Source organism: Lepisosteus platostomus, chromosome 11 (genome assembly GCF_059453375.1).
Source record: "Lepisosteus platostomus isolate fLepPlt1 chromosome 11, fLepPlt1.hap1, whole genome shotgun sequence".
Lineage (NCBI taxonomy): Eukaryota > Metazoa > Chordata > Actinopteri > Semionotiformes > Lepisosteidae > Lepisosteus > Lepisosteus platostomus.
In genome coordinates this window covers 4749789-4774309 of record NC_142621.1, presented here as the reverse complement: position 1 = coordinate 4774309, position 24521 = coordinate 4749789, and the positions used below count along the sequence as shown (strand labels likewise).

Genomic DNA, 24521 nt, shown 5'->3' with positions numbered 1-24521 from the left:
GTGTTGAAGATTTGGTTTCTTAGCATGTAATTGCACTGAAGTTAAACCAGATGATGCTTAAGCATAAAGAAATACCAATTAAATTTTTACTGAAACTAATTGTCCTGTGTTGTACTTGTTCTGACTGTCTCTGCAGTTTTGAGGTGGCTATAAGTTAGATGTACAGGGATGCGATATCTTCTGGAAGTGTGGAAAAACTTGAGTGACTGGGTGTAGGCGAATGTATATTGGCTTCGAATGATTTTAGATTTGAAGTTGAACCCCCTGCTTCAGCTCCTCCGGCCCTGGTGTGAGGCCTTGGGAGTTGGCTGGGCCAAATGTTCTCAAGTTTAAGTTTACAACGTAGTTTGTCCTTGTGCTAACCTAATGACATCTAACAAGTTCTTGCCAAAGAATCCCCTTTTAAATATGAAAGGCAGGGATTATGTGCTGTTTTTATTAAACATTTCACATTGTATAATATGCATTCTGTCATGTTTTGATGGATTGCTTAGCTCATCAGAAATATTGGTGAAACATAGGCAGGGGTGTGTGGGTGTTGGGACCGCAGACATAAGGAACAGGTGGAATGAGGCTGTTGTGCCCTTGGGCAAAGTACTTGTCCAGTAAAGATGCTTTCTGTGTAAACTGCTGCTCCGCAGGCCATTGTAGTGAATGAGAATTTGTTCCCTCCTTTTCTCATCCAGGCTTGAGACAAAGATCAACAAGGTGGGATTGGAATAAACATTTATTCGTGTATTACACATATTGACATCATTTACATTACCGATCAGCCTTCGGTAAATTCGGGGGTGGTCTGTGAGCTGTTCGGTTCTGTTGCGGGAGGATCTCGCTGCCTGGAATTAACCTGAGACGTTGGGGGGTCGGGGGCATTGGGGAAGGTTGTCCTCCTGAGTGGGGCCTGTGCTGCAGTAGTCGACACAGGGAGGGCGTGGAGCAGCCCTATCTCAGGCGTCCGTTTGCCCACTCTCGTTGGCCGGCGGTTCGACGCTGATGGTCAGTGTGGCGGTAGGGCCCTCCAGGCGGCGGCGGCGGCCGGCGGTGGACCTCTGGCTGCCCTCACCCTCGTCCTCGCTGTCCTCCTCGTTGATGCGCTCGGAGCAGTCCCGCTCCTCCCCCTGCCAGGGGTTGGAGTTGACGCTGTCGCCGCGGAGACGCAGGGCGCGACGGCCGAAGTTCTTGAGGCTGATGGCCGGGGAGGCGACGGCCAGGAAGCGGCTCAGCATGGGCGTCTGCGTGCGCGGCGTGTGGGGGCTGGGCTCCACGGTCTGGTGCTGCGCGGGGTCCTCGCTCATCCTGCGGGCAGAGCACAACGCCGCCGCGCTGAGACTCCAGACTCGCGCGGGCCGGGACACGGACTCCGACAAACAGACGATGTGATGCGGGGATGCACCTGCAGCGTAGGTGACTTTCTCCAAACCACATGGCACTGTCTTTTTTTTTTTTTTTTTAGAAGTGCCAGTAGGAGTTGTTTGGTTAACCCTGACCCTAACCCACCCGAAGATGGCCCCACAGCCGAAAGGTCGTGCTTCTTTTCTTTTAGTTTATATTTCACTGTTCGTTCAGAAGAAATCTGAATGCTTTACTGGGGTACACAAGCTGTGGCTCTGTGGTTAAGGATCTGCGCCTGTGACTGGAAGGTTGCCGGTTCCCGCGGCCGGCAGGGGAATCCTACTCCGTTGGGCCCCTGAGCAAGGCCCTTAACCCCAACTGCTCCAGGGGCGCCGTACAATGGCAGACCCTGCACTCTGACCCCAAGCTTCTCTCCCTGTCTGTGTCTCCATGGAGAAAAAGCTGGGGTATGTGAAAAGACGAATTCCTAATGCAAGAAATTGTATAGGGCTAATAAAGAAACATTATTATTATTATACAATTCCTTATTGGGTCTGTGGTAGGTAACTACATGCTTTGTTAGAAGTCTTTGCTCATACGTAAGACAGGTGATGTGAGCTGTACCAAAGGGAAGCTTTGAGTTGGTCTTGTGTGCTGCTTACCTCATGTCGAAGGTGGACCCCAGGAATGAAGGTTTGAGGGTCTCGGCGGCAGTGGCCAGGGTGTAGGGGATGGCAGTGGAGGCTTCGTTCCAGTACTTGTCCTTCTCCGCAGGGGGCAGGTTCTGATACATGTCATCGACAGCCAGCAGAGACACCTGGGGACACACGAGCACACTCTGTCGGTAAGCAAACGCTGCCTTGTGTTCACTGGAGTGTGCTCAGCGTCTTTCTGTTCAGATTCCAGATGAAAATCTTCTTCAGAGAAAAAAAAACACATTTTGTTCTATAATACCCTGGACTGTGGAGATGTTGGTGTCTTTATTATAGGGACATAATACAAATCAGTATTTGCTGATAATTCTGAAATAGTTCTGAGATACAGATGGAAACTTAGGATAAACATTTGTGATGAAACATCAAAGCTTCTGGGATACAGTATGATCATACTATGATCTGGAGACTTGTGGCCTGAGGAAAAAGCAGAGGTGTTGCAGGTGTTTACCTGAATGTTTCTATCAATCAGTTTATTTGTTTCAAAGTCATCGTCGTCCTCTCCGAACGGATTGATGATCTGTTCGGCTACCTGTTTTTTTAAAAAAAAGAGTTGTGTTTGTCAACGAGAGAGAAAAAAATCTCACCACCGGTGCGTACTCGAAAAGAAAACGTTCCTGGCTGAGCTCCCACCTATCATTCCCCTTGTCTTGCTACATCATTTTGAAATTAGAAATCAACGTTTTTGGCCCCTGAAAAGGCCTCCATCCCAGACATGTTGTTTTTTTCCTTCCTCCTTATTTGTTTGCTTTGAATCTCAACACACTGACGCACCTTATCTGCTCAGAACTCCTAAAGATGAAAATGGCTGGGCTGGGCCGGACTGCATTAATATCTGCTGGACAGCCCACAGTGGCCCAGGAGATGTCCTGACGAAGCCTCGTCTTGAGTACCCCTACCTTTAGCCATCCAGCATAGAAGAAGAACTGCAGCAGGGTGAACACAGGAACATACAGATCGAGAGCATCCTCACTGTCCTCAGAAGGATGCAGAAACTGCCGACCGACCAGGGTGACGGTGAAGAAGGAGTAGACAGCGATGGTGACCACCTGGAGGAGACAAGCCGGGGGGGCTCAGGTTTCTCCTTCGCTGATTTCTGTAACCCTGAGGTCACACAGACCCCAGCCTGCTCTGCACAGAACTGCTGTCAGGCTTTTATTTACTATAGTTTCCCAGAAGAGCTCACATCCCCCTCATGCTGCACAGAGCCCATTAACAGAACAGAACTGAAATTGTAATTTAGAAATTGAGATACAAGTTACATGATCCTTTTTCTTCATTTTTTAAAAAACTGAACTTGAGTGTAAAGTTCAGGGTTGTTGCAAGAGAATCCACAGTAGCCCTTCTAAAACCAGGAGGGTAGACTAACCAGAACCTGACAAAACAATTATCATATGGGATTAAATAGTGTGGACCTCCAGATGATGACCATTCTCTTTTTCAGTGTCCTGCTCTGCTTGTAAACTGAGAAACTGATTTGGAAACAGAGATTTCTGAATGTACTAGAACCACCTGAAGCTCCAGTCTGCACCTTGGCGTTTTTTTCTCTGTGTTTACATGTTAATAGTGTGATATTATCTCCCCTGGATCATGTGCTGTATGGCCATCCAGAGTCTAGCGCTAATTCCTCTTACCCCGAAGGAGAAAAGAAAGAGTATTCAACTCATTACCTGCGTGTAGACAAGTGGAATACTGATCCAGTCATAGTGAAACAGCATGCTGCACTTAGCTCTGTATTTATTCAGCTCCTATTAAAAGAAAGGACAGTGGTTTTGGAGAATTAATGCGCCACATGTTGAATGTATGAGTGTGCTTGTGCCCTGCTGCATTCGTGACCTCAAAATGTCACATAATGGACTTCCTACACAGAGGGGTTCGCCAGATAATGACCGAACAGTATTTGTCCTGTACGTTACGCAAATATACAAGGTGATTTTCTGCACCGATGCTGGATTCAACATAGTTGCATTTGTAAGTTCATATTTTTAATATGTATCGCTCTGGCTAGCTGGATTCTTGCCCCTGGATGAGTCTGTTTGTATTCTTCCTTGATTGGCTTGGTTAAGTGATTCTTTTCAGGATTGATACTTGCGAAGTTACTGTACTGTGTTAGTGTGAAGCAGGGATGCCTAACCCTGGTCCCTAAGGGTGCTGTCCAGTTTTAATAGGTCTCTTTAAATCTCCTGTGGTTTAAGAACTAAGAAAGGCTTCGGGTTTCTAATTAACAATTAATTACTTCAATTAGGTAATTAAGGCTTGGGTGGAAAAAAAACCCCAAAGGCCCCCCAAGATTGGAGTTGTGCCCCCCTGGAGTAAAGAGTAAATAACAGAACAGGCCAATTCTGGAGCTGTTTGCAACTTATGTGCTTACAAATCCAATGGGCTTCTTCAGAATCAACAATGAAACATCAATCTGAAGCAGGATTGGAAAATTAGTTTAATACCCAGACCAACTGGCAACACTTTACACAAAGGGTTGTGGGAGTATGGAACAAGCTACCCAGTCATGTTGTTGAAGCTTACGCTTGACCTCAGGTTTCCTGCTGTGGATACGATGTGTTTTCTATGCGTTCTGACCTCTATATACAGACGTCATGGATATTATGGAAGTTTAGTGGGGCAGATGGTTTCTTATCGTGCTTCTTTTTGGTGGGTGAGGTCCTCGTATCAGTGAGATACTAGCAAAAAAAACCCAGCTGGATTCTCACGTGGGAGAATCGGCACCTTGTCTTCTTATGTTCATAAATCCGCACTCAATTACTTGCAGATAATTCCTGTAGAGCCTGTAACTGGGGAGACTTACATCCATGAGCAGCCTGAGGGCCACATCGTCCCGGACGCGTCCCTCTCTGCGGGCCTGGGCAGCCAGGTTCGTGAACCACACCATGGGCATCCAGTACTTGTTGAAGTCCGAATACAGGCTCTCCAGCTTCTTCTGCTCGTCTCTCGTCATGAAGCCTGGGGATCAGTTGAGGTAAGAGACTCTTTGTAATCGTCGTTCTAAGGAAGAACGGGACACAGTCATCTAGCTCTCCCTAGAATCGCAAAACAAAACTTCTATTAGAAAACGAATACAAATATTAATTCCGTACGCTTATATAGCGCTTTTCTGGACTCTCCACTCAAAGAGCTTTACAGGTAAAGGGGACTCCCCTCCACCACCACCAGTGTGCAGCCCCACCTGGATGATGCACCAGTCTGCTCCCCACACACCAGCTCTCAGTGGGGAGGAGAGCAGAGTGATGAAGCCAATTCATAGATGGGGATTATTAGGAGGCCATGATTGGTAAGGGCCAATGGGAAATTTGGCAAGATGTCGCCTATTTTACAGTATAGTGTCCCCGTCACTATACTGGGGCATTAGGACCCACACAGACCGCAGGGTGAGCGCCCCCTTCTGGTCCCACTAACACCTCTTCCAGCAGCAACCTTAGTTTTTCCCAGGAGGTCTCCCATCCAGGTACTGACCAGGCTCACACCTGCTGGGCTTCACTGGGCTGCCAGTGGTGAGCCGCAGGGTGATATAGCTCTACATTAGGTGGTTCTAACGTATTTCAGTTTCCTCAAGTGCCAAAAGAATGAATAAAATAAATGGATCTGCTGTTAATTTTTAAAATATCCTCCCCCCCCGTACTTTTATTGGAATGGCTTGATCATCGCCCAAAAGAGCTTAGCTAACTGTTCGCAGGGTAACAGGGTTTCGCGTTTGAACGCCTGGACACTGCGCCCCAGCTCCAGCGGTGTAGCACTGCGCCCTACCGGCTTCCACGACGTGGTCCATGGTGGGGAATCGCTTGCGGACACGCGTGCTGACGGAGCGGAGGATGAGCACCGAGGACAGGTTGGCGTACCGCATCAGCGTCCGCCGCAAGATGCGCCCCTTCTCGTCCGAGCCGTGAACGTTGGCGGACACGACCATCATGAGCTGGTCCGGCAGCGGGATGCTGGTGTACTGACTCCACCAGCGGTTCACCACCAGACTGACGTAGAACCCTACGCAAAGACGAACAAGGCTGGGACTCGATCAATCACATTACGATTCCTCTTCACCGGAATAATCCTTTTGGGTGGGCAATATTTAGTCTTATAAAGTGTTCTCTACAAACTAAAAGCGTACGCATCTATTTTATTTTAATAACAACATGAATAATACTGCTTCCTTGCGATTATATAGAGCCTTTCAGCCCAGAGGATTTCGAAGTGTTGAACACCTAGGAATAGGCGCGGCAGAGCTCGGTTACTCTGTAACTGAAATTATTCAGGAATTTTGCGCCAGCGGCCCCCCAAAACAGATTGAATTTAGGTAGAACGTAGAGATGATGCGCACTCACTTTGCGCCTTAAAAAAAAGTCAGAGAATAAAAATATACTTTTTTTTTTCAATTTGTCATTCTAATCTGAAGATTTTTGCTGAAAAAAAAATGTTTTCGCTGAGGTGAACTTTGAAGATAAGAGGCAGTTGGAATATTTTCACAAATAACATAGATGTACTTTTATAAAAGCGAGTACAGATAACTTTAGCCTCAAACGCGTTTTAGACCCTTTAGTTTGTTATCTTAGAGAAAGATTAAATGAAAAAAGCGGGTTTACACCGCATGTGCCCTTTTCCCCACCGTGAAGAAATTTTAAACAAATCCTGTACGGAAACTGGGAGTGCATTTAAAACAGAAAACAGGAGGCACTTCTTTACACAAAGGCTTGTGGGAGGGTGGAACAAGCTACCCAGCCATGGTGTTTTAAACTGACACCCTGGATAAGATAAAGGATCTTTTGGAGAAAACCGAACACACCTGGAACCAGCAATAAGTCAGATCTGTAACGACAGTAACATCAAATAAATTGGCCACTTGTATCCTATTATCCTCCGTTGTTTTAGTAATCCTGTCATTGTAATAAGGCACCATGGAAAGAGATTTCTGCCACATCAACTAATCATACAGAAAATAATAATGGAGTGTGATTTCCTCATAATGCCCAGCAGAGCTGGTGGAAACATATCAGTTAAGCGTGGAGATCATTACCGAGCACAAAGGACATGGGGATGAGATTGGATTGTTGGTTGCAGTACTTGGCTACTTTTTCAAACATCTTCCTCTGATCGCTGTTCAGCAAGCGCCTGTATGGGTAAATCACAGAAGAAGCCCGGTCATCTGCCAAATGCCAAATGCTTCCTGCTTACTAAAACACAGAGTTTAGCTGGAAAACGTCTGCAAACCACAAAAAATAGCATTATGCCTTTATTTTGATCTGTCCTTTTCACCATGTTTCAGTAAAACAAAACTCAAACCTGCAATAAAAAAAACGAAAGTCTTTCAGGCATAAGCCTTCATAAGCACATGTGAGTACAATTTCTCCAGATCACCTGAAGTTTTGAATCGCAAGTCAGCAACATGTGCGGTCTTCTCTCTGAGTGGAATACTGTTCATTCTTGCACCTCTTAAAGATGTAAAAACCTACTGCATACTCATGTTAGAACCTCAGGAGACCTTTAAAAAACATTTTTTACCATTATTTTAAAGACAAATGTTGACCAGCACTGACCAGTTTAACTAGTTTACTTCCTAATCTTTCAGATACAGTTTTTTGTTTTTAAGTATAAAGTGTTTAAAACAGAATATTGTCATTTCTGGACTTTCTCGTTCAAACATGAGATGAGGAGGGATTTAACAGCAGTCCTACCTGTATGTGAGGCTCAGAGTGGCATACAGCACACTAAACGCGATGAACTCCTTGTAAAGCAGTTTGTAGATACTACCTTTCCATCTGAACAGCAGCTTGGAGAAGCCTGCAAACCGGGCATTTGCTACTTCGAGAGTGTAAGAGACTGTCATGGCTCAGACGTGACTTGTGATCCAGATAAGGCAGTGAAACAAGGCTGTTAAACAGAAGAACCTTTAGTTGGACATTAAGAGCAATCGCTTTGCAACAATTCTAAAACGGACCTTTCCACACTTTCCTATTCAATGCATATACTGTATCTATTGATATGTCAAAGTGAATTGGGGTTTTGATGCCTCAGACTTTCAGACTAACCCCTCTCAAAAGGACACCATTTATCAAAGAACCCCGGTAGTCCGTGAAACACTTCGGAAGAGCTTTTAAAACTCACCTGCATCGCCACACAGAAACATTCCTGCTCTACTCTATGCAAAAATGGTGAGTTTTCAGCCCATTTCATGGAAACTGTGCAGAAGTGATGTGATTAGAAAGGTTACCTCAGGAACTCCTGCTGCGTGCTGGCACTCAGCTCTGAGAGGACAAGCCCTGTCCCCACGTCTCCTTTTCCAGCTCCCACTGGGGCTCCTGGCCACCCATCAGCTTGATTTATGGGCCGCATGACTGGGAACTGGTGCTACTGTGATTTCTCTTTCACAAACACACACGGGGAGTGGCTTATCTGAGCGAGGTAGGAAATCACAGTGTTACCCTGGCCCTCGGGGGCTACTTCCAAGGGCTCGTCTCATCTCTGCAGCCCCCCTGAGCTCTTTGACACCACAGCTCCACATCTTTGACAGCACGGCTCCTTGTCTTGGGGTTCGATCTGCGACCACTTCCATCCAGTTTAACTCAGCTTGCTCCTTGCTTCATGCTCAAACTCACCTAGCGCTGGAGATGAGACGTGTGCCGTTCGTGTGTCATTCAGGGTAAAGTCATGTGCTCAACACTACAGAGACCTGGAGACACAAACAGCTAGACGTGAGTGTGGACTCAAATGCCACTTTGGACAGAGCAGGGAAGACATTGTTGCAGTCCAGGATAAAATGCAGGCACTGACCAGAGGGATTTGTCCTTATCTTGAGCCAGGCTAATGTAGTAAGAAATGTCAAAAGCACACTTGTGTGGGACCAGTTGCCATGCTTATACAGTATTGTTCTATAATCTGTGCAGCTTTTTTTAACTGTTAAAATCCACATTTGAAAACCTTAGTTCTGTTTTGATGCGTTTTAGCTCATCACTGCCAGCTGGGATGACTGTATTTGAGAAATTTCAGCTCGAACCCCTGTTTGCAAATCCCGACCTGGGCTGACAGCATCGAAAAGCAAGATAAGAGATGGAAGCAGGTCAGGCTCCAGCCCAGCTGAGCTAGTCTGCGCCTCCAGTAACCAGAGGAGGTTCAGAATACTGTATTCACCCCCAAGGGGGACAACTTCAACAGTAGTGAGTGGCTCAACATTACAACACATTCTGAACAAAACTGGTAAAAAAAAACGTGGTATCACAACATTTCTAAGACAAAATAAAAAAATAAATAAACAAAAACAGCAAAAGGGCCATAAAATTATTATGAAAGTAATAATGTTGCGTCCAATACTCAACTGAGCTTTTAGCCAAGTACTTTGCCTTTCCCAGCCTGAGGAACAGTGAAATCCACTGGTCATGCCAATAAAGCTATTTGAATTTTAATTTATTGCTTAATTTACACCACTTTTTAACAGCTTTCTCACCAGGCACCGAGTTACTTTAGTTTCTTTCCACTACACTGTGATTTACTATTGCTGTGATACAGTAACATCGTTCTTATCAAGTGCATAAATCATTGCGCTTCACAATGTGAGATACAGTCGAGATTCACTGTGTGTAACAAGCCAAGCCAGGAGTTCACTGGCTTGTGTGGTTTATAGGGGAAAGGCCATCCTGGAGTTCAGTGAATACAAATTGGTTTTACATGGTGGATGTCAATAATCTATTTGTTTTAGTTTTTGTAATAAGAAAAAAAAATATTTAATATCTATACTTAGGTATGATTTTCTGGCCATATCTTAAAAATATATTTAACTTAGAAAGTTAAAAGACTGTATTTTGTGCAACTGCCTTTCCAAATATTATCCTCTTCTGCAACTGCTGATTGATGACTGATGAACAAAATTGAAATGATTTATCTGTGCAATTGAAATATCCTGAGAAGATTTTTAATTGTATTCTATTGTTGTGTTTTATCCTAAATAACGGCTGAAATGCACTATAGCAGACCTCCTGAGATTGTCAAAAAGTTTTAAAAAGTAAGACAGGGAGAAGTTTGTGATGGAGACACAGAGTGCTTAGTTAGAATTGTATCAGTCGTGGAATTTAAATACATTTTTAACATCACACCTAAAAATCGATGGCAAACACTAAGATAGTGCTAGCTGCAGTTATTTTTAAGATGGGGAAGTACAATTGTGTGTGCAAATATGTAAATCTGTCACTCTGGAATAATGCATTTTATTGCTCGCTATAAAACTGACCTTCCCTCAAAGAGAAAATGAAGAGTAGTCTCCACTGTGAGAGAGAATTTCAGAACGCGGTTCTGACATAAAACAGACACAAGCAGCTAGTCAGAACTCTTTCCTCATTTTTCTCTGCACTAAGGTTTACAGAAATTGAACTCCTTCCGAAAACTACTTTTTGTTTATTGTTTCAGCACAAAAACATTTTTGCCCTTCGTAAAGTTTAATTGCGCCAAATTTAACTTAAGTCCAAATTTTATCTTTCCTCATTTGCCTTTTTAGCCAGGAAACCCGTATCTCAGCAGTGTTAAAAAAACTGCAAACCCTTTTATCAGCTACAGTATGGAATGAAGAACTACCGCCAATTTCCTGGTATTAACTTTCAGTTTTGACAGTTTGCAGTTAGGGGTGACAGTGAGAATAGGTTTTGTAACATTGCCAGTTATGTTCAAATGAAATGCATGCTGGGCTTTAACACTACTGAGCTGGTATCGGTCGTTAAGTGACCAGCTGGGCTGAAAACATAGATGCACCTGCCCTCCAGCCCAGTACAAGAGACGGTGGCTTAGAAGGTCCATCTATCCATTTTCTAATCTTGGATGGGACTCCAGTCTGGGCACACACACACAATGACTGACACACACTAATACCAGGGCCGTTTTTTCCCCAGAAGTTAATTAACCTGACAGTATGTTGGTAAGGAAATCCGAAACAATGGGAAAAAAACACACCCAAACATGGGAAAAACATACAAACTCTATGCAGATAGCATCCCAGGTCTGGAATTAAAACCAGGCCCCAGAGCTGCTACTGTAGATAACAACGCGAAATCTCCCGCTAAGATCAAACTTCCTTTAAACACTAATAGTGTAATTTGTGATAGAACCAGCAGGTGTCTCCAGAGTTTATAAAGCCCCCAGCCTCTTACCTACTGCATGTGAAAACATCACGGGAGGTGTTACAGGAAGCAGAGCTCACGGCCAATTTCCGTTCCTTTAACACGTGGGTATTCAGGCTAAATTTCCTTTTGTGCTTCAAATATGGAAACGGTGTTTATCGACGTTCATGTCTAAAAATCACATTAAATAACTGAATAGCAAACAGTACATTTTGGAAGCAAACAATGCACCATATTCAAACTTGTTTTCTTTATAAATCTTTTAAAAGAAACCAATATAAAACCTGCAGGTAAATGGGCTCCTCGTTAAACGTGAAGCTAATTCAGTGAAGTGTCTAGAAAAGTGTAAGGAATTTTGATTATTAAATAGTCTGAGCAACAGGAATGCTACTTTTCCTGCTTGCCTGAAGTATAACTGTGTAACTGGAGTCAATGAACCCTTTGAAGTCAGGCTGTGCATGTTTGTCTTCCTCACAAAAGGGACGTAGGAGCGTGCATTTCTATACAGTAGATGCATCACCTTTTTCATTTTAATTTGGGTGAACTTAATGTACTTTCACCTCGGAGAAATGTGTTCGAAATCTGTTGAGCAACGTTAACCGAAGGGTGTTCGTTTACCTTAACATTGTCCCTTCGGTTACCTTCCTCGGTTGCCAAGATTTCGTCTCCGGAGTGAAAGGTGCCGGTCTGCTGTGAGAGAACCCCATTATGAGAGGACAGAGGTGCCTCAGAGAGGCGGCATCTGCCTGCTGCAGATCCGGGGCGGAGGGGCTCCGGTGGTATCGCGATTACAGGGGGAACAATGGTGGGTTTTCATGGGGATTTCTGCAGCAACGGCAGGCTTGTGAACCGGGTTTCCACAGTAGCATTGGAAAGGTCACAGACGAGGAGGTCATTCAGACGTCCTGAAAGGTGCTGTGCACGACGGACCTCCAGCCTTTGTGTGTCTCTAACAGCTGTAGCTAACAGCGTCCCGGTGCAGATAGTTACTTCAAATAAAGCATCAGGTGCCCATGCTGTTAAATCTGGCAAGGGGGGGAATATGCATAGTGATTTTTGCCAGGAAGAAATGTAAGTGTACTGTATTTCTCTGACACTAAAATGATATAATGAATATTAACGTCTTTAGCACGATGGGGCCCATTATGATTATGCTAGGTGCTTGTGTTCCAGTCGTGCTTAAAAGTCTATTTCCAGCGTCATAGTATTACAGTTGTATTCGTTTTTAACTGTCTACAGCAAGCATAACGTGCACAGTTTTTGATCATAATATATTCTGAAACCTCATTTATCACTAGCAACGCTCTGCTGTTCAGTTGAAACTAAAACATACTTTGTCTACATCTAAAGGAGAGCACCAAGTATATTGGAGGAGCTCCCAAAATAATATTTTAAACTAGCAAACATCAAATATCGTTTGGTAAAACTACAAAATTGCATGAGGGGGTTGATATTTATTCATTGGTATAAAGGCGATTAAGTAGTGAACACCAGAGTACATCAAACACCACAGTCAACTTGTAAGTAATATATAAAAAATATATAACTCTATAAGGTCATATATTCATTGTCTGGCTTAGTTATCACTTGCATCTGAAGCATGTATGACATTTTGGCTTTAAAACGTTTTTTTACACTCCCTGTAGTTGGTTTCTGATTGACAAGCAGTATCTCATGTTGGAGGTCTTGTTCACCTGATGTTGTAAAATGAAGTTTATACACCTAAACGTGAAAGGAGATCTGCAGACAAGAGGTGGGCATTTGAACTGTCCAGCCCATTTTGGTTACAAGCAGCTAATTGCTCTAAGGATCTTATGCAACTGTTTATTGAAAAAAAAAGCCAATATATCAGGTCCAGCAATTATTCCAGACCCCCACAACCCTCTGTGTAAAATAGAGCCTCCTGCTCACTGGTTTCCAACTAATTTCCAGTGACCATGTTTATTCATGATTATTCAGTTCTCTTACGCTATAATGACCTTATTTATTGTAGGTAGAAGAGAAAGCCCAGAAACGGCTCTGGTTGGACATCGGTGCTGAGGCCACTGGACCTCTTGACTTCTGGATCTTTTCCATGCACACTTCCTGAGGAAGGAATCCCTGTGGACAAACCTGCAGGTATTTGCAGGTTTCTCAGCTCTTTTTTCCTGCCAATGCTGTGTTCATACTGTGCTGTATGTTATAGTACCTGCCTACAAGACTAAACCACTTATCTTCAGAGCAGTCATGACTCATGAGTGCGTCTCAGAATCATCAATAGCCCTGACAAGGTGACACATCTGAAATGGTCAAAGACAGAAGTAGAGACAAGATTCAGTTTAACATTGAGCTATGTGCTATGTAATCCATTAGGAATTATTAACAAACACCATATATAGGGGCAGATCTGTGCCTGTGACTGGAAGGTTGCCGGTTCAAATCCCGCAGCCGGCGGAAGAATCCTACTCCGTTGGGCTCCTGAGCAAGGCCCTTCACCCCAACTGCTCCAGGGGTGCTATACAATGGCAGACCCTGTGCTCTGACCCCAAGCTTCTCTCCCTGTCTGTGTGTCTCATGGAGAGCAAGCTGGGGTATGCGAAAAGATAATTCCTAATGCAAGAAATTGTAAAGGGTTAATAATGTTAAATATATTATATATAAGGCTGGTATAGATATACACACACAGAGCTTAGGAATGTGTATTTTTATGTAGACGCTTGTTGTTCTCATCAAGATGGTGCAGGGAGTTAAATAAAAAGCATTGTTTTAGTTTTTTTTAAGTATGTTGCGCCAGTATTAAATTTAGTTCCGGCCGCCATGTTTGGCTTCCTGCTAGTAACTTTGGAACAGGGGGCAGGTCCTTACACAAAGGATTGTGGGAGTAGTGAACAAGCTGCCCAGGCGAGTTCTTGAAGATGATCGTTATTTCTTTCACCAAACACAATGAGAAAATGATTGGGTCAACTGGTTACTGAAAAAGAAAAAATAGTAATTTGGACAGAATGGCCTCTCATTTGTAAGGCTGTATCCAGTGTACCCGAGACAGACAGCTTGATTCCTACCCTGCAAAAGTCTCTGAAAAACAATTCTGAGTAAACATCAGACTTAATGACCTCCATTTCCTTCATTAACAGACAGTTTGTTAGGTCAGCACTTGTCTTGGGAATAAAGCTCACACAGCTATTTTAGTGAAAATATTTATTTTGTTTTTCATGTCTTTTTTTAAACTGAAATATAGCATAAATATAAACAAACATTTCTTAAAAGAAATTAGACATATAAAATTAATTCTTTATCTCGAAAAAAATGCTGGTGCCTTGCAAGTCTAGGACCAAATGATGATGTACAATCAGTGCCTTGCAGTATTTGTTTTCTACTGTGCTTCAGTGCATCGCTAAGTGGAGTGGTTTGTCCTGCTTAAAACATTTTGCTTTTAACAGATTTTTTACAGTATCTGTATACAACTGTAAAGGTCTGTGCTACTTATAAAAGTTAAACAGAGTTCTTGAGATCTAAAATGGGCACAAGTTCTTTTAAAAAACACAATGCAACTTATTCTTAAATTCCAGGAAGTCCCCCACCCCCTCTCGAGACTGAGATACTTTATGTAGCAGACCTCGCTGTTACTTGTGGCCATTTCGATTGTCTAAAAGTCAAGAAAACTCTGATCAGACCTGAATTGTTTTCTGTGGGGTGGAATCTAGACTTTTTAAAACATATATAGACAGATGCAAGGTATGAGTGTATGCTTTATTTAGCAGCTCTTGTGGGAAGTTTCTGTTTGCTAGCTGCTTGTGAGCATGTATTAGCAAGTCCCTTGATCCTATCTGCTCTTCACTGCCCTGCTGCTTATCTTGATCAGCTTTTTCCACTTCCCCCCACCTCTCCCAGAGCTGATCTGATCTAGGTCGAAAAAAATTTCATTAGCAAATAGTAACCTTTCACAACTGAGGTGGTGTGTGTGTGTGTGTGTGTGTGTGATGCTGTTCTTATAAAGACTAGGAATTTCTCTCTGAGATAGTCAGCAGACCATTTAAACATGCCTAAGCAAGAAGTTCTCTCAAGGAGGCTCCGATATCATAGTCACCCAATGTGCCTCCTATAACGTTATCAAAAAGCAGAAAAAAAACACAACATTTGGATTTCTTTCCAGTGGACTGCTTTAAGGCACTGTCAGTGCGATGGTATGCTACTATAAGACTGACCTGTGTGAGAAGGTCATACATGCATACCTCACTCTAAGGAGCAGTACGGTACACTAAGCAAACTGGACAGGAACAACACCCAACACCTTCACTATCTCCTCAGGGCAAAAAAAAATCACTAGAGCAGTTTGCCCATCACCCGTCATTTCTCAGGACAATGGTCCCAACTGCACATATTTAGAAAAGAAACCCAGTGTTTGAACTCCTGTATTGAATTCAACCACAGCAAAGCTGGGCTGTGGAAACATATGCTTAAGAAAGTGCACAGCGCAGGTGAAGGCTAGAACCACAGCCATTTCAACCATATCATTTTAGTCTGTTTAATAATGAATATTTCAGTCTTTTTTTTTTAGGGTTGCACTTCCAAAGTCCTCATATATCAAAAACATTTCCTTACGTTAATAAGGAATACCACTGCAATGGACAAAAAACATCACATCTGTCCCTGCATTCAGAATTTATACAGATACCTGTCTTTCAATGCTACATTCCTCCTTTACGGTGCTCACAAAGGTGTGAAGTCCTACGGATCTGACTCAAAACTGTGCATGATCATCGTGCACAACCGGTGCACAGTAAGAAGGGAGGGCTTGCTTAAACCGTTCAAAATTAATTTCACGAGAGGTCTACATTTTCATACTCTCCATGATCTGAGTCCTCAAGGTCAATGCCTGGTACCAGGTTGTAGTATTCGGTAGACTGGGTGAGGTACAGCTTCTCCCGGTCAGCAGAGTCCTTCAGCACCTCAGAAACACTCACAGTTTCCACGTCCGGCTTGCCGTCCTCCAGAGGCTGCCTGATCTCCTGAGAGTCCATGCTGGAGGCCATGTTGGTGATGTCAGAGATGGGCGGGACCAAAGAGTCCACCGAGCCCAGTCTGATTTCCACTTCCTCGTAGAGGTCCCGGCTGCTGCCAAGTAAGGCGGTGGAAGGCCTGAGCATCAGCTGGTTTTTTAGGAGGACGTTCTTCTCCCCTTCGCTGGGCAGCGCCACCTCGCAGGGCTTGTAGTGATGGTACCGATCCAGCATCCAGTCCGACCCGTTCCGGTCCACTGTGCTCAGGTGGTTGGCGTGCTTGGCTGGTTTAAAGGTGCCCTCTTTCCTCTTCCTCTTCCTCCCACAGCACCAGCAAAACAAAAGGACCAAGACTAAAGCCAGGGGAAGGAGAACAAAGAGGGCCGTCAGCCGGTGAGACCTGCACACCTCTGTACTGTGGACCATCCACACCCTTTTGCCATTTAAGTTCTCAGGAGAGGCGCAGGTCAGATTTTCCAACACCCGGCTCCAATCAGTGACATTAACCCCCTGTGGCTTACTGTATCCCTGCAACGTCTCTATCAGGGCGCATGAGCAGTCCAGGGAATTGTTGCCGAGCTCCAGCTTCTGCAGGCTTGGCTTCAGGAGCCCAAGGGCGAGAGCCGATGGCCGAATGAAGTCAAGATACAGCTCCTCCAAGTCATCGGAGGCCTGCAGAAAGTGATCCGGCAGCCTGTCCAGCCTGTTGTCCTCCAGGTGGACGGCCCTGAGGTTGCTGGCGTTGGCCAGGAAGCGCTCGGGCAGCAGAGTTATCCTGTTGTGGTTCAGGAACAGCTCTCGAAGGAGGAGGCCATCGGAAGCGGCCACGTCCCGGATCTCTGTGATGTTGCAGCTGGAAAGATCCAGTATCTTAAGGGCCTGCAGCTGAGAGAAGAGGCTCCACTTGACGCTGCCAAAGGAAGAGCCGGAGTAATTCAAGCAGCAGGCCCCAGAGGACACGGCGCTGGGAAACGTCTGCAAAATGGTTGCTTTGGGACACTCGCAGGCCTCCTCTCCCTCCACCACAGGCGCAACCCACAGCACCAGGAATCCCCAGAGCACGGCCGTCCCCCAGCAATCACCTGAGAGGAGGCAGAAGAGATACGCTTAACAAAAGGATCCATGCTTTTTATAGATGCGTCTCAGCTCGGCACGGGTTCGCTGAAAATCAGCGTTTCTGCAGGCAAAGAAAAGCAACCCCGCAAAACATCTCGCACTACAAGAATAATAAAATACTCCCCAAGTGCTTCAGCTAGCCCTGTGTAAATTATTTATCTTTACATGATTTATATCAGGCCTAGCACCACAAAATTATTAATTGAAATACAATAGTTGACCTTCCCACAGGAAGGTCAGTTTTTGGATCTCATGTTTTGTTAGCGTTTCCCTGGTTAACAGTCAAGGGAATATTCAAATCGTACGGTACAGGATCTGGCCTGTTTGAATCTTTCACAGCGTAGTGTAGTCAACTCTGCAGTGCGCAATCTGGGTGGGCTACTATGTCTTGAGAGTTTATATGAGCCAAGAAAAATAAGAGATTAAATTCAGTTCCTCACTGCTTGGTCAGGAATTATTCCATAGCACGGTTTGTAAGTGTAGGGCTGTTGATTCAGGTATGCTGGCTACATTCTGGATGTGTACAACTTAACTTAACGACTGAAGCATTTTCTGACATCTCCATCTGGTGTGGTGCGTGATGTGACAGGTGGTACAGAGTGTCACCCAGCAGGGTGCTGTACTCCAACTGTATTGGATAAAGTGGAAAACCTTCTACAAATACAGATTACCAGTAATTACCATAACAAATTGTGTTGCAACTGCTTTTATAAAAGAGCACATCAAAGACAGAGAGGGCTATTTTAATCTTATTTAAATAACAATTTTGTGCGACGCAGAATCAACGCTGTATTTCTCTGCGTTTTGCAGAACTTCTGTTGCTACCGGGAATTGTTAATTGAGCAAATGGGAAGGCCTCCATTTACGAAAAATGAAATCTGGGGCTTTAAAAATGAATCACTTGAAATGCACAAGACAGGTGAGGAAAGATCTGACCACCACTTGTTTAGATGGAATTTGGAGACAAATCCCTTTCAAAACCCGTGGAAAGTAAATTCCTGCGAATCTGCGGATAAAATCTCATTCCCGTCCTTTTTTTTTTTTGCCCTCCAAGTTGTCCTGCTTTCCAAAATCTGGGCTGCGCAAGTGCACCTTGGCAATTACCAGTTCTGGAGCCGGCATAAACATCCGTTGGCCTTAGCAACCGAGAGCAGGTTTCCAAGCTCTAATGACCTGCCAAAGGGTTGGCATAGAAACTGGTGCAGTTGGGAGTCTGCGTCCCCAGCCGGCACTGACTCAGCCTCGCTGTCACAGACCCTGCAGCTCAGAGGAAACCCTACCCTGGGAAAGAACAATAACCCCAGATCCTGCCTGAGAGAAGGCCAGTTCCAGCGGGCTGGAGGAGGCTCAGAGAGATGGTAACATTTACAGCCAGCAAAGGCAAGCCTGCATTTCAACACACGGCAAACTTTCAGCGCGTTCTGGGGGGGGGGGGGCGGTTCAAGATCTGTTGCGTTCTGACAACGGGGAAATAAAACTTTTTACAGAAAGCCAGAAAGAGCATCATAGTTATAGATAGAGAGTGAAGTATGCATTGGTCAAAAGTGGCTTAGCACAAAGAACCACGGTGCTTTTTTTAAGTCAGCAAAGACCAAGCTGATCAAGCACGATGAAGGACTTAGGAACAATCCAGAAGAACAGCAGATCCTTATGCCTGTAACATTTAATTTAGTCCTTAATCCAAGGGGTCCTAACAGCTAATTCCTGATAGATGCTATAACATACTCTTTTGGTTCAATTCTATGCCTTGCAGGATCATTGTACAGAGCATTTTCTAGTTCCTAGTTTTCTAGTTAAAAAAAGGGCTTTTCTTGCAGAGCCAAGACAAGTGGCATCTCCATTCTTACCCATGATCATGGTCATGCACAACCATCATGATTCTCACCTTTACATCTACTTGTTTTCCAGCTCACTACATTTCCAGCTTCACTACAACTACACCCATCAACTGTTCGGCACCCGTCACACTGTGAGAGAGGAATGTTCAAGGCACTCCCTTAGAAAAAAGACGAACGCCTTTCTGTAAAAAATTAATATTTAACCTGGAATAAGTGATGGTGGCAATCAGTTTGAGACAGACAAGGTTGACCAGTACAACTTTGCCCCCAAAAAAATCAGCAGATTTTTATGCATTGGTCAGAAGCTGTGTACACTGCACAGATTTTCTAATTGCGGTCTTCTTGTTTTGTCTGTGGCTATGCAGCAACTTTAAAAGCAGACTTGGCACAGCGGTAAAGTAGGAGGATTTTCACTTGTCACTATGAACCAAAAAAAAAATGGGGTTTGGTCTCCTGGGACTCCAGATAAACTTGGCTGATTATTCCTGTCCTCTAAGCAGGACTTAAAGGGCATGGATGCCCCAGAATGGAAACACTGTGGGAATAAAACAACCCTGATGAACAGCAAACTCCTTGACGTTATTGCTTCAGAGCAAATGCATGTTGCAAAGGATCACATACCGGAATCAGATGCACATTTTAAGTCAAACTTAAAAATCTTTGTCCCTAAAAAGGGACACAACTTTATATATGAACTGTTTCCAGTGGACTTTACAGTGTAAACTGAACTGGCTCTTACCCCACACTCTAGGGTCACTGAAAGGGCATACCATCACTAAAAGGCATTCTTTTAACATGTTCCCTGTCTCTCCAAACTCACTTTTTATTGACATAGAATTAGAAACAGCATGATCAATATCATGCAGAAGGAGCAGAACTTATTTTCTTGATACAGTCCTTGCCATTAGCCATTCACATCAAGCCCATTGATCCAACGCAGAATGAATACGAATGCTGTACAACAGGAGTTCAGTTTTGTTCTACTGTATTTACTGATATGCAGTCATGACGCAGTGATCAATATTGGATTTGCATTTCTTTTTTGTCTCCTCGAAGAAGCACTAAGCACAGTCTGCAGCTGTGTGCCACTGTGGCAGTAGCAGCAGTCCACAGGACTTGATCCAGCCAAAGACTTTGCTTTTTCATGCTGCACGGATCCAGGGTGCAGGGCCTCCTGAGGCAGGCTCACTGAGCCACCTTGTAAAGCACCACCTGCTATTCAAGAAGGCAGCCAGCTGTCCCATGCCTGCAAGCCTGACTAGATCCTGAAGATCATTCAGCACGTAGACTACATTTAAGCTAAATATGAGCAGCGACAAAAAAATTGTAGTTCTAAGCTATCATTGCCAAGAGGACAAATGCCATGCACTCAGGAGACCTGCACGTACCAATGGAGATCAGCAGAAGACGTATTGGTGGAAATTACCGTCTAACCTTGAGACCAGAGAAAGTCCAGTTGAAAAAAATGTGAATTTATTCTTCAGGTATGCTAAATTCATTTAAGATATTATATATGTAGAAACCTAAATCTATGTTATTAAGTACTACGTAGAAGCTGGTGGGGCTATTAAAACTGAGAACATAACACATGTCTTTACCCAAAGGGTGGTGGGGGTGTGGAACAAGCTACCCAGCCATGTTGTTGAAGACGATAGTCTGCTTTCTTTGAGGAAACCGCTGGATGAGATCCTGGGATCAATTGGCTAATAACTACTGAGCAGGCTGGAATGGCTTCCTCTCGTTTTTGCAACAATTTGTTCTGAAGTTTGTGTTTACGGCAACACACCTGCACCTGAGCTGTCCTAAAAGTAGGTAGAGTGTATAAAGACGACGAGAGGTGTGAAATGCAAATATCCGTGCAATGTAGAGGAAGTGACCTCGCTGATTCTCTGTCTCACAAAGAGACCGTTTGTTTAGTTACTGTCCTGTTGCCCACGGTTACTCAGCGTGCAGCCCTACAAATCCATTGTGCTTCGCTGCTTCACTAAACCCAGTAATGTCAGGGGTTTGTATTGATGATCCTGCGAATTTGCAAGGTGTGAGTCTAAATTTAAGCCCACTGTGCCTCCTGTGTTCTCTCACAGAAATATGAATTCTGGACGTCGGGGAGAAAGATAAATTGATGTTCTCGCTCCATTACTTTTTAATGTGCTTTTTAATTCCATACAGGGAAGTAAGCGGTATAAACATATAAAAATGTATTTGAATCTGTATGCATGTGCAGTTTATTCCAAATCTATAAATTTTCATCTACCTTCGATGCTTCCCCGGCTTTAATGATATAGCACTATTGTGATCATTTCAGATACATATTCTGTTCGCAAACACCGTGTGGCTTAAGCTGAAAATAAATATTACTTCGCCTTATTAATTAGAAGCGTCGCGCCCATCCAGGAAGCGTGAAAAATTCCTTAGTACAAAGTACATTCACCCCCTAAAACGTAATCTTCAAGGTAGTTTCGGTTTTACTGTTCACATAGTGATACTCAGAATAAAACTAGACAAGACGCCGGGGAGGAATTTGCAGCCATAAAATGTGAAAATACTGCGGCTGTGAGCGACTAAAGTTAGAACACATTCCGAGTAAGATCACTGCTCTCGGCCTTTGCCAAACAATAAGGGTATATTTAAGAGGAAACGGAGTGTGCTCATTTAACGCGCAGGGATGATCTTTATTCTGAAGAACTGCGCACGTTTTTTGTCTTGTCCAGCGTGTTTAGCTCACTCTGGCATTCACTGCCGTTTCACAAAAAGTGACTTCTCTGTGCTGTTTCTGTCGCTCGGTTGATGTGATGGACCTCTCGGTCAGGATAAAGCGGCGCTCTCTCTGTGCCCACTATGGTGGAGGACAGATTCAACACGATGAATGAATTCGCACACTTGCGGATCTAGACTGTCCAGACAAACTGCGGATTATTTCGTATTAACAACGGGCTGCCTCATGCATCACGCATGATGATTTCTTTATTACCTTACAGTAAGAAAAGAGAACTACAGCATAGCGTTTCCTGCAGCAAAGCTGGCTTCATCATTTATTATGTACTTCTGTCGTGATCAAACTAGTCTGAAGTACCACCCTATGGTAAATGAAACAAAACCTTTATTAACCAATTATCGGTTAACCGAATGCGTGTGTTGTGCGCCACCCTATATTACTGTACTGTGGGGCAGCAGCATAATAATTCATCGATTCTCATCGCACGTACTTTTTCAATCGCCCAGGTTGTCAAGGACTAGTCGTGCGCAGGGCTCCGCGGAGACTGAACAAACCTCTTAAAACATGACAAGTTTCTTTACGGTCACCCGAACAATTGATGATTCCTGTTTTCAACGGGTGTTGATATAAATCAAATATGCACACATTCATAATCAAGGCGTTGTCTTTTAAAACAGCTTGATTTTTTTTTTTGCGGTCGGTGCGATACTCCATCGCTTTTCTGCTTCCTTTTGTAAATGAAGTTAACAGCCGACTTCACAACAGTTTTTCTTTTTTTCCCCGTGGCAAATACGAAGGTGCTTTATTAAGTCCAACAAAGTCTTACCTCCCGATGACATGACTGTAACCTGTTTCACTCTATCCCTGTGACAGGCTGGGCTGGGCGCACTGTTTACGGACCTGCAGCGCATAAGCTGGTGTCGCTCAGCGCTGATGTCTCAACGCCTGGTGTTAGTTGAGATCGGAGCGCCCCCCCTCTCTGGGTGTGTCCTGCTGTTATTTCCGAGTGAGGAATGTGTAAAATCGTGTTTGCGATCATGCTACACCTTTATAAAAGACCCTAGCGGTCACACATATCCACCTCCATGCCGAAACGACAGCCTTTTCTTTTCAATAAACGCGTCTCTAGATGTTCCAAGACAACATAACTTAGCGCGGTACGGTGTCGAGACTTGTTAAAAGGTTTATAGCACGCTTACTTATTTAACCCCAGGGTGCCTGCGACGCACGACACCCCCTCGTGTCTTGTTTTATAAGTGAAATGCTCAAGCCCAGAAATCCGAGCTCAGCCGTGTCATCGAAAGGATTAAAACTTGAAGCCAGGTAAGGGTGAGAGTTCAGTGAGTCACTGTAAGGTGTGCTCTGTATTAACTGATAAGCGCGTTTTAATTAACTATTCAAGAATGAAGTTCACAACTGCGATGCGTTTGATTGATTGCAATAGAAAGTTCAGACTACAGTGTCTTGACAAAACGGAATGATGAGTCAGCAGTGTACACAGTTTCTTGAGAAACCGGGTGTAGTGCAGTTTGCTTTTCATGGTGAAGTGAGATTAGTTTTAACAAGTATTACACAGCCACATTTTAAAGTTCTCCTACTCCGTATCAAACCACCGTGAAGTTACATCTTCCTCTAGTCCATCTGAACATGAAGAAAACCACGAATTAATTCAGGAGCGTTTCCGTACTGTCCTAAGTCTATGAAAATGCACTTGAAAGAATGTAGTAATTCTTTGAGTGGTGGGTAAATCGATGTAAGATGGTTTTGGGGCAAATATCACTGAACTCCGCCTGTTTCTCCGTTAGGTACCATTAGAGCCTGAAAAATAAATGGTGTTTCTGGTTCGGTTTGTATCTGTATATCGCTCTGTGCAGGTCTGTAATGGAATACAATTGTATGTTCTTCGTTGATATTAGAAACGAGATAAATCGGCACAGTATTATGACGTACAGATTTAGAAGATGACCCATCTAATGCCAGTTCGGGCTGACTTGTTTTATAGTGCTCCCATCTCACCAATTACACTAGTTGGCTGAAAAATAACTCTAGTTTTAAACAAGGAAATGTTGACGTGGAGTGTTTTGAAATGCCTACAAAACATGTTTTTAAAATGACTCCCATCTTGTATGGAACCTGCCCTCCCTGGTGCTCCTGTCTTAAAATCGCATGGCGAAGCAGTATAGTATAGCGTCTCTGAACGTGTTTCCGAGGTAGGGCTGCGTGGCTCCCCAGCTGTGTATAAAGCGCTTCGAAATCCCTCAGATTGAAAAGCGAAGGATGATCAGTATTGACGTATCGTGAAAGGCGATATAAAATAAAGGCCGTCCTCACTCAGATTCGTTTAAATTCGGGACGAGCAAAATAAGCGCCTGGAAAAGGCCTAACCCCGTGTGGTCCACTAGGTGGCAGTCGAAGAACGCGTCAACCGACGTAAAACGGGAGTGATGAATTGCAGATGCTTTTAAAAATCATTTGGTATTTGAAAACGCTGATTTTTTTTTAATGCTTTAAAAATATCCGGTAATGAGTTATTTTCTTTTTACAGCCCCACCCACCCCCTTTCCAGAGGATTTAGTGCGGGTGTTTCTCATTAACAATTACCACCGGCCTGCAGTATGAGCCGGCGAGGACAGAAAGGTGCTTTGGGACTCTCTGTGCGAAGTCGTCACTATATCCCTCTTATTCCATAAGTCATTATTATTTTAGCGTATTTTGACGATTTA

General features: G+C 44.0%; 2 protein-coding genes and 2 long non-coding RNA genes across 5 annotated transcripts in view; 2 read left to right on the top strand and 2 right to left on the bottom strand.

Moving 5' to 3' along the window:
• Window positions 1-709: 709 nt before the first annotated feature.
• best4 (bestrophin 4) lies at window positions 710-11439 on the bottom strand. 2 transcript variants are annotated; one of them, XM_088598045.1, is made up of 11 exons: window positions 11180-11439; window positions 8154-8718; window positions 7724-7919; window positions 7066-7160; window positions 5805-6038; window positions 4849-5003; window positions 3716-3793; window positions 2945-3094; window positions 2497-2577; window positions 1995-2149; window positions 710-1296 (listed from the first exon to the last, which is right to left on the bottom strand). In XM_088598045.1, the coding sequence occupies exons 3-11, from the start codon at window positions 7873-7875 to the stop codon at window positions 948-950; spliced, it is 1449 nt and encodes a 482-aa protein (XP_088454171.1). In that variant the 5' UTR covers window positions 7876-7919; window positions 8154-8718; window positions 11180-11439; the 3' UTR covers window positions 710-947. The 2 variants fall into 2 exon arrangements, with proteins under 2 accessions (XP_088454171.1, XP_088454170.1); XM_088598044.1 differs by having other exon boundaries at window positions 8260-8718.
• Window positions 11165-17381, top strand: LOC148651835 (uncharacterized). The gene is made up of 3 exons (XR_015925178.1): window positions 11165-11253; window positions 13143-13267; window positions 16457-17381. It is a non-coding gene; the product is annotated as an uncharacterized LOC148651835 (long non-coding RNA).
• On the bottom strand, window positions 14312-22864 carry LOC148651834 (uncharacterized). The gene is made up of 2 exons (XM_088598046.1): window positions 22625-22864; window positions 14312-17210 (listed from the first exon to the last, which is right to left on the bottom strand). Exons 1-2 carry the CDS (start codon window positions 22707-22709, stop codon window positions 15949-15951), a joined length of 1347 nt encoding a protein of 448 aa, XP_088454172.1. The 5' UTR covers window positions 22710-22864; the 3' UTR covers window positions 14312-15948.
• LOC148651833 (uncharacterized) overlaps window positions 22857-24521 on the top strand; it is a 17254-nt gene continuing 15589 nt past the window's right edge. Inside the window, exon 1 of the long non-coding RNA XR_015925177.1 lies at window positions 22857-23121. This is a non-coding gene — a long non-coding RNA (uncharacterized LOC148651833). The remainder of the gene's footprint in view (window positions 23122-24521) is intronic.

Bases quoted from the DNA above. Each gene is read 5' to 3' on its own strand.
- best4 (XM_088598045.1), bottom strand. From the start codon at position 7,875: ATGACAGTCTCTTACACTCTCGAAGTAGCAAATGCCCGGTTTGCAGGC. The intron at 3,095-3,715 runs GTAATGAGTTGA...TGTCTCCTCCAG, and splicing joins TTCCACTTGTCTACACGCAG to GTGGTCACCATCGCTGTCTA. The intron at 2,150-2,496 runs GTAAACACCTGC...GTGTGTCCCCAG, and splicing joins TGATTGATAGAAACATTCAG to GTGTCTCTGCTGGCTGTCGA.
- LOC148651834 (XM_088598046.1), bottom strand. From the start codon at position 22,709: ATGCGCTGCAGGTCCGTAAACAGTGCGCCCAGCCCAGCCTGTCACAGG. The intron at 17,211-22,624 runs GTAAGACTTTGT...GCCTCCTCTCAG, and splicing joins TACAGTCATGTCATCGGGAG to GTGATTGCTGGGGGACGGCC.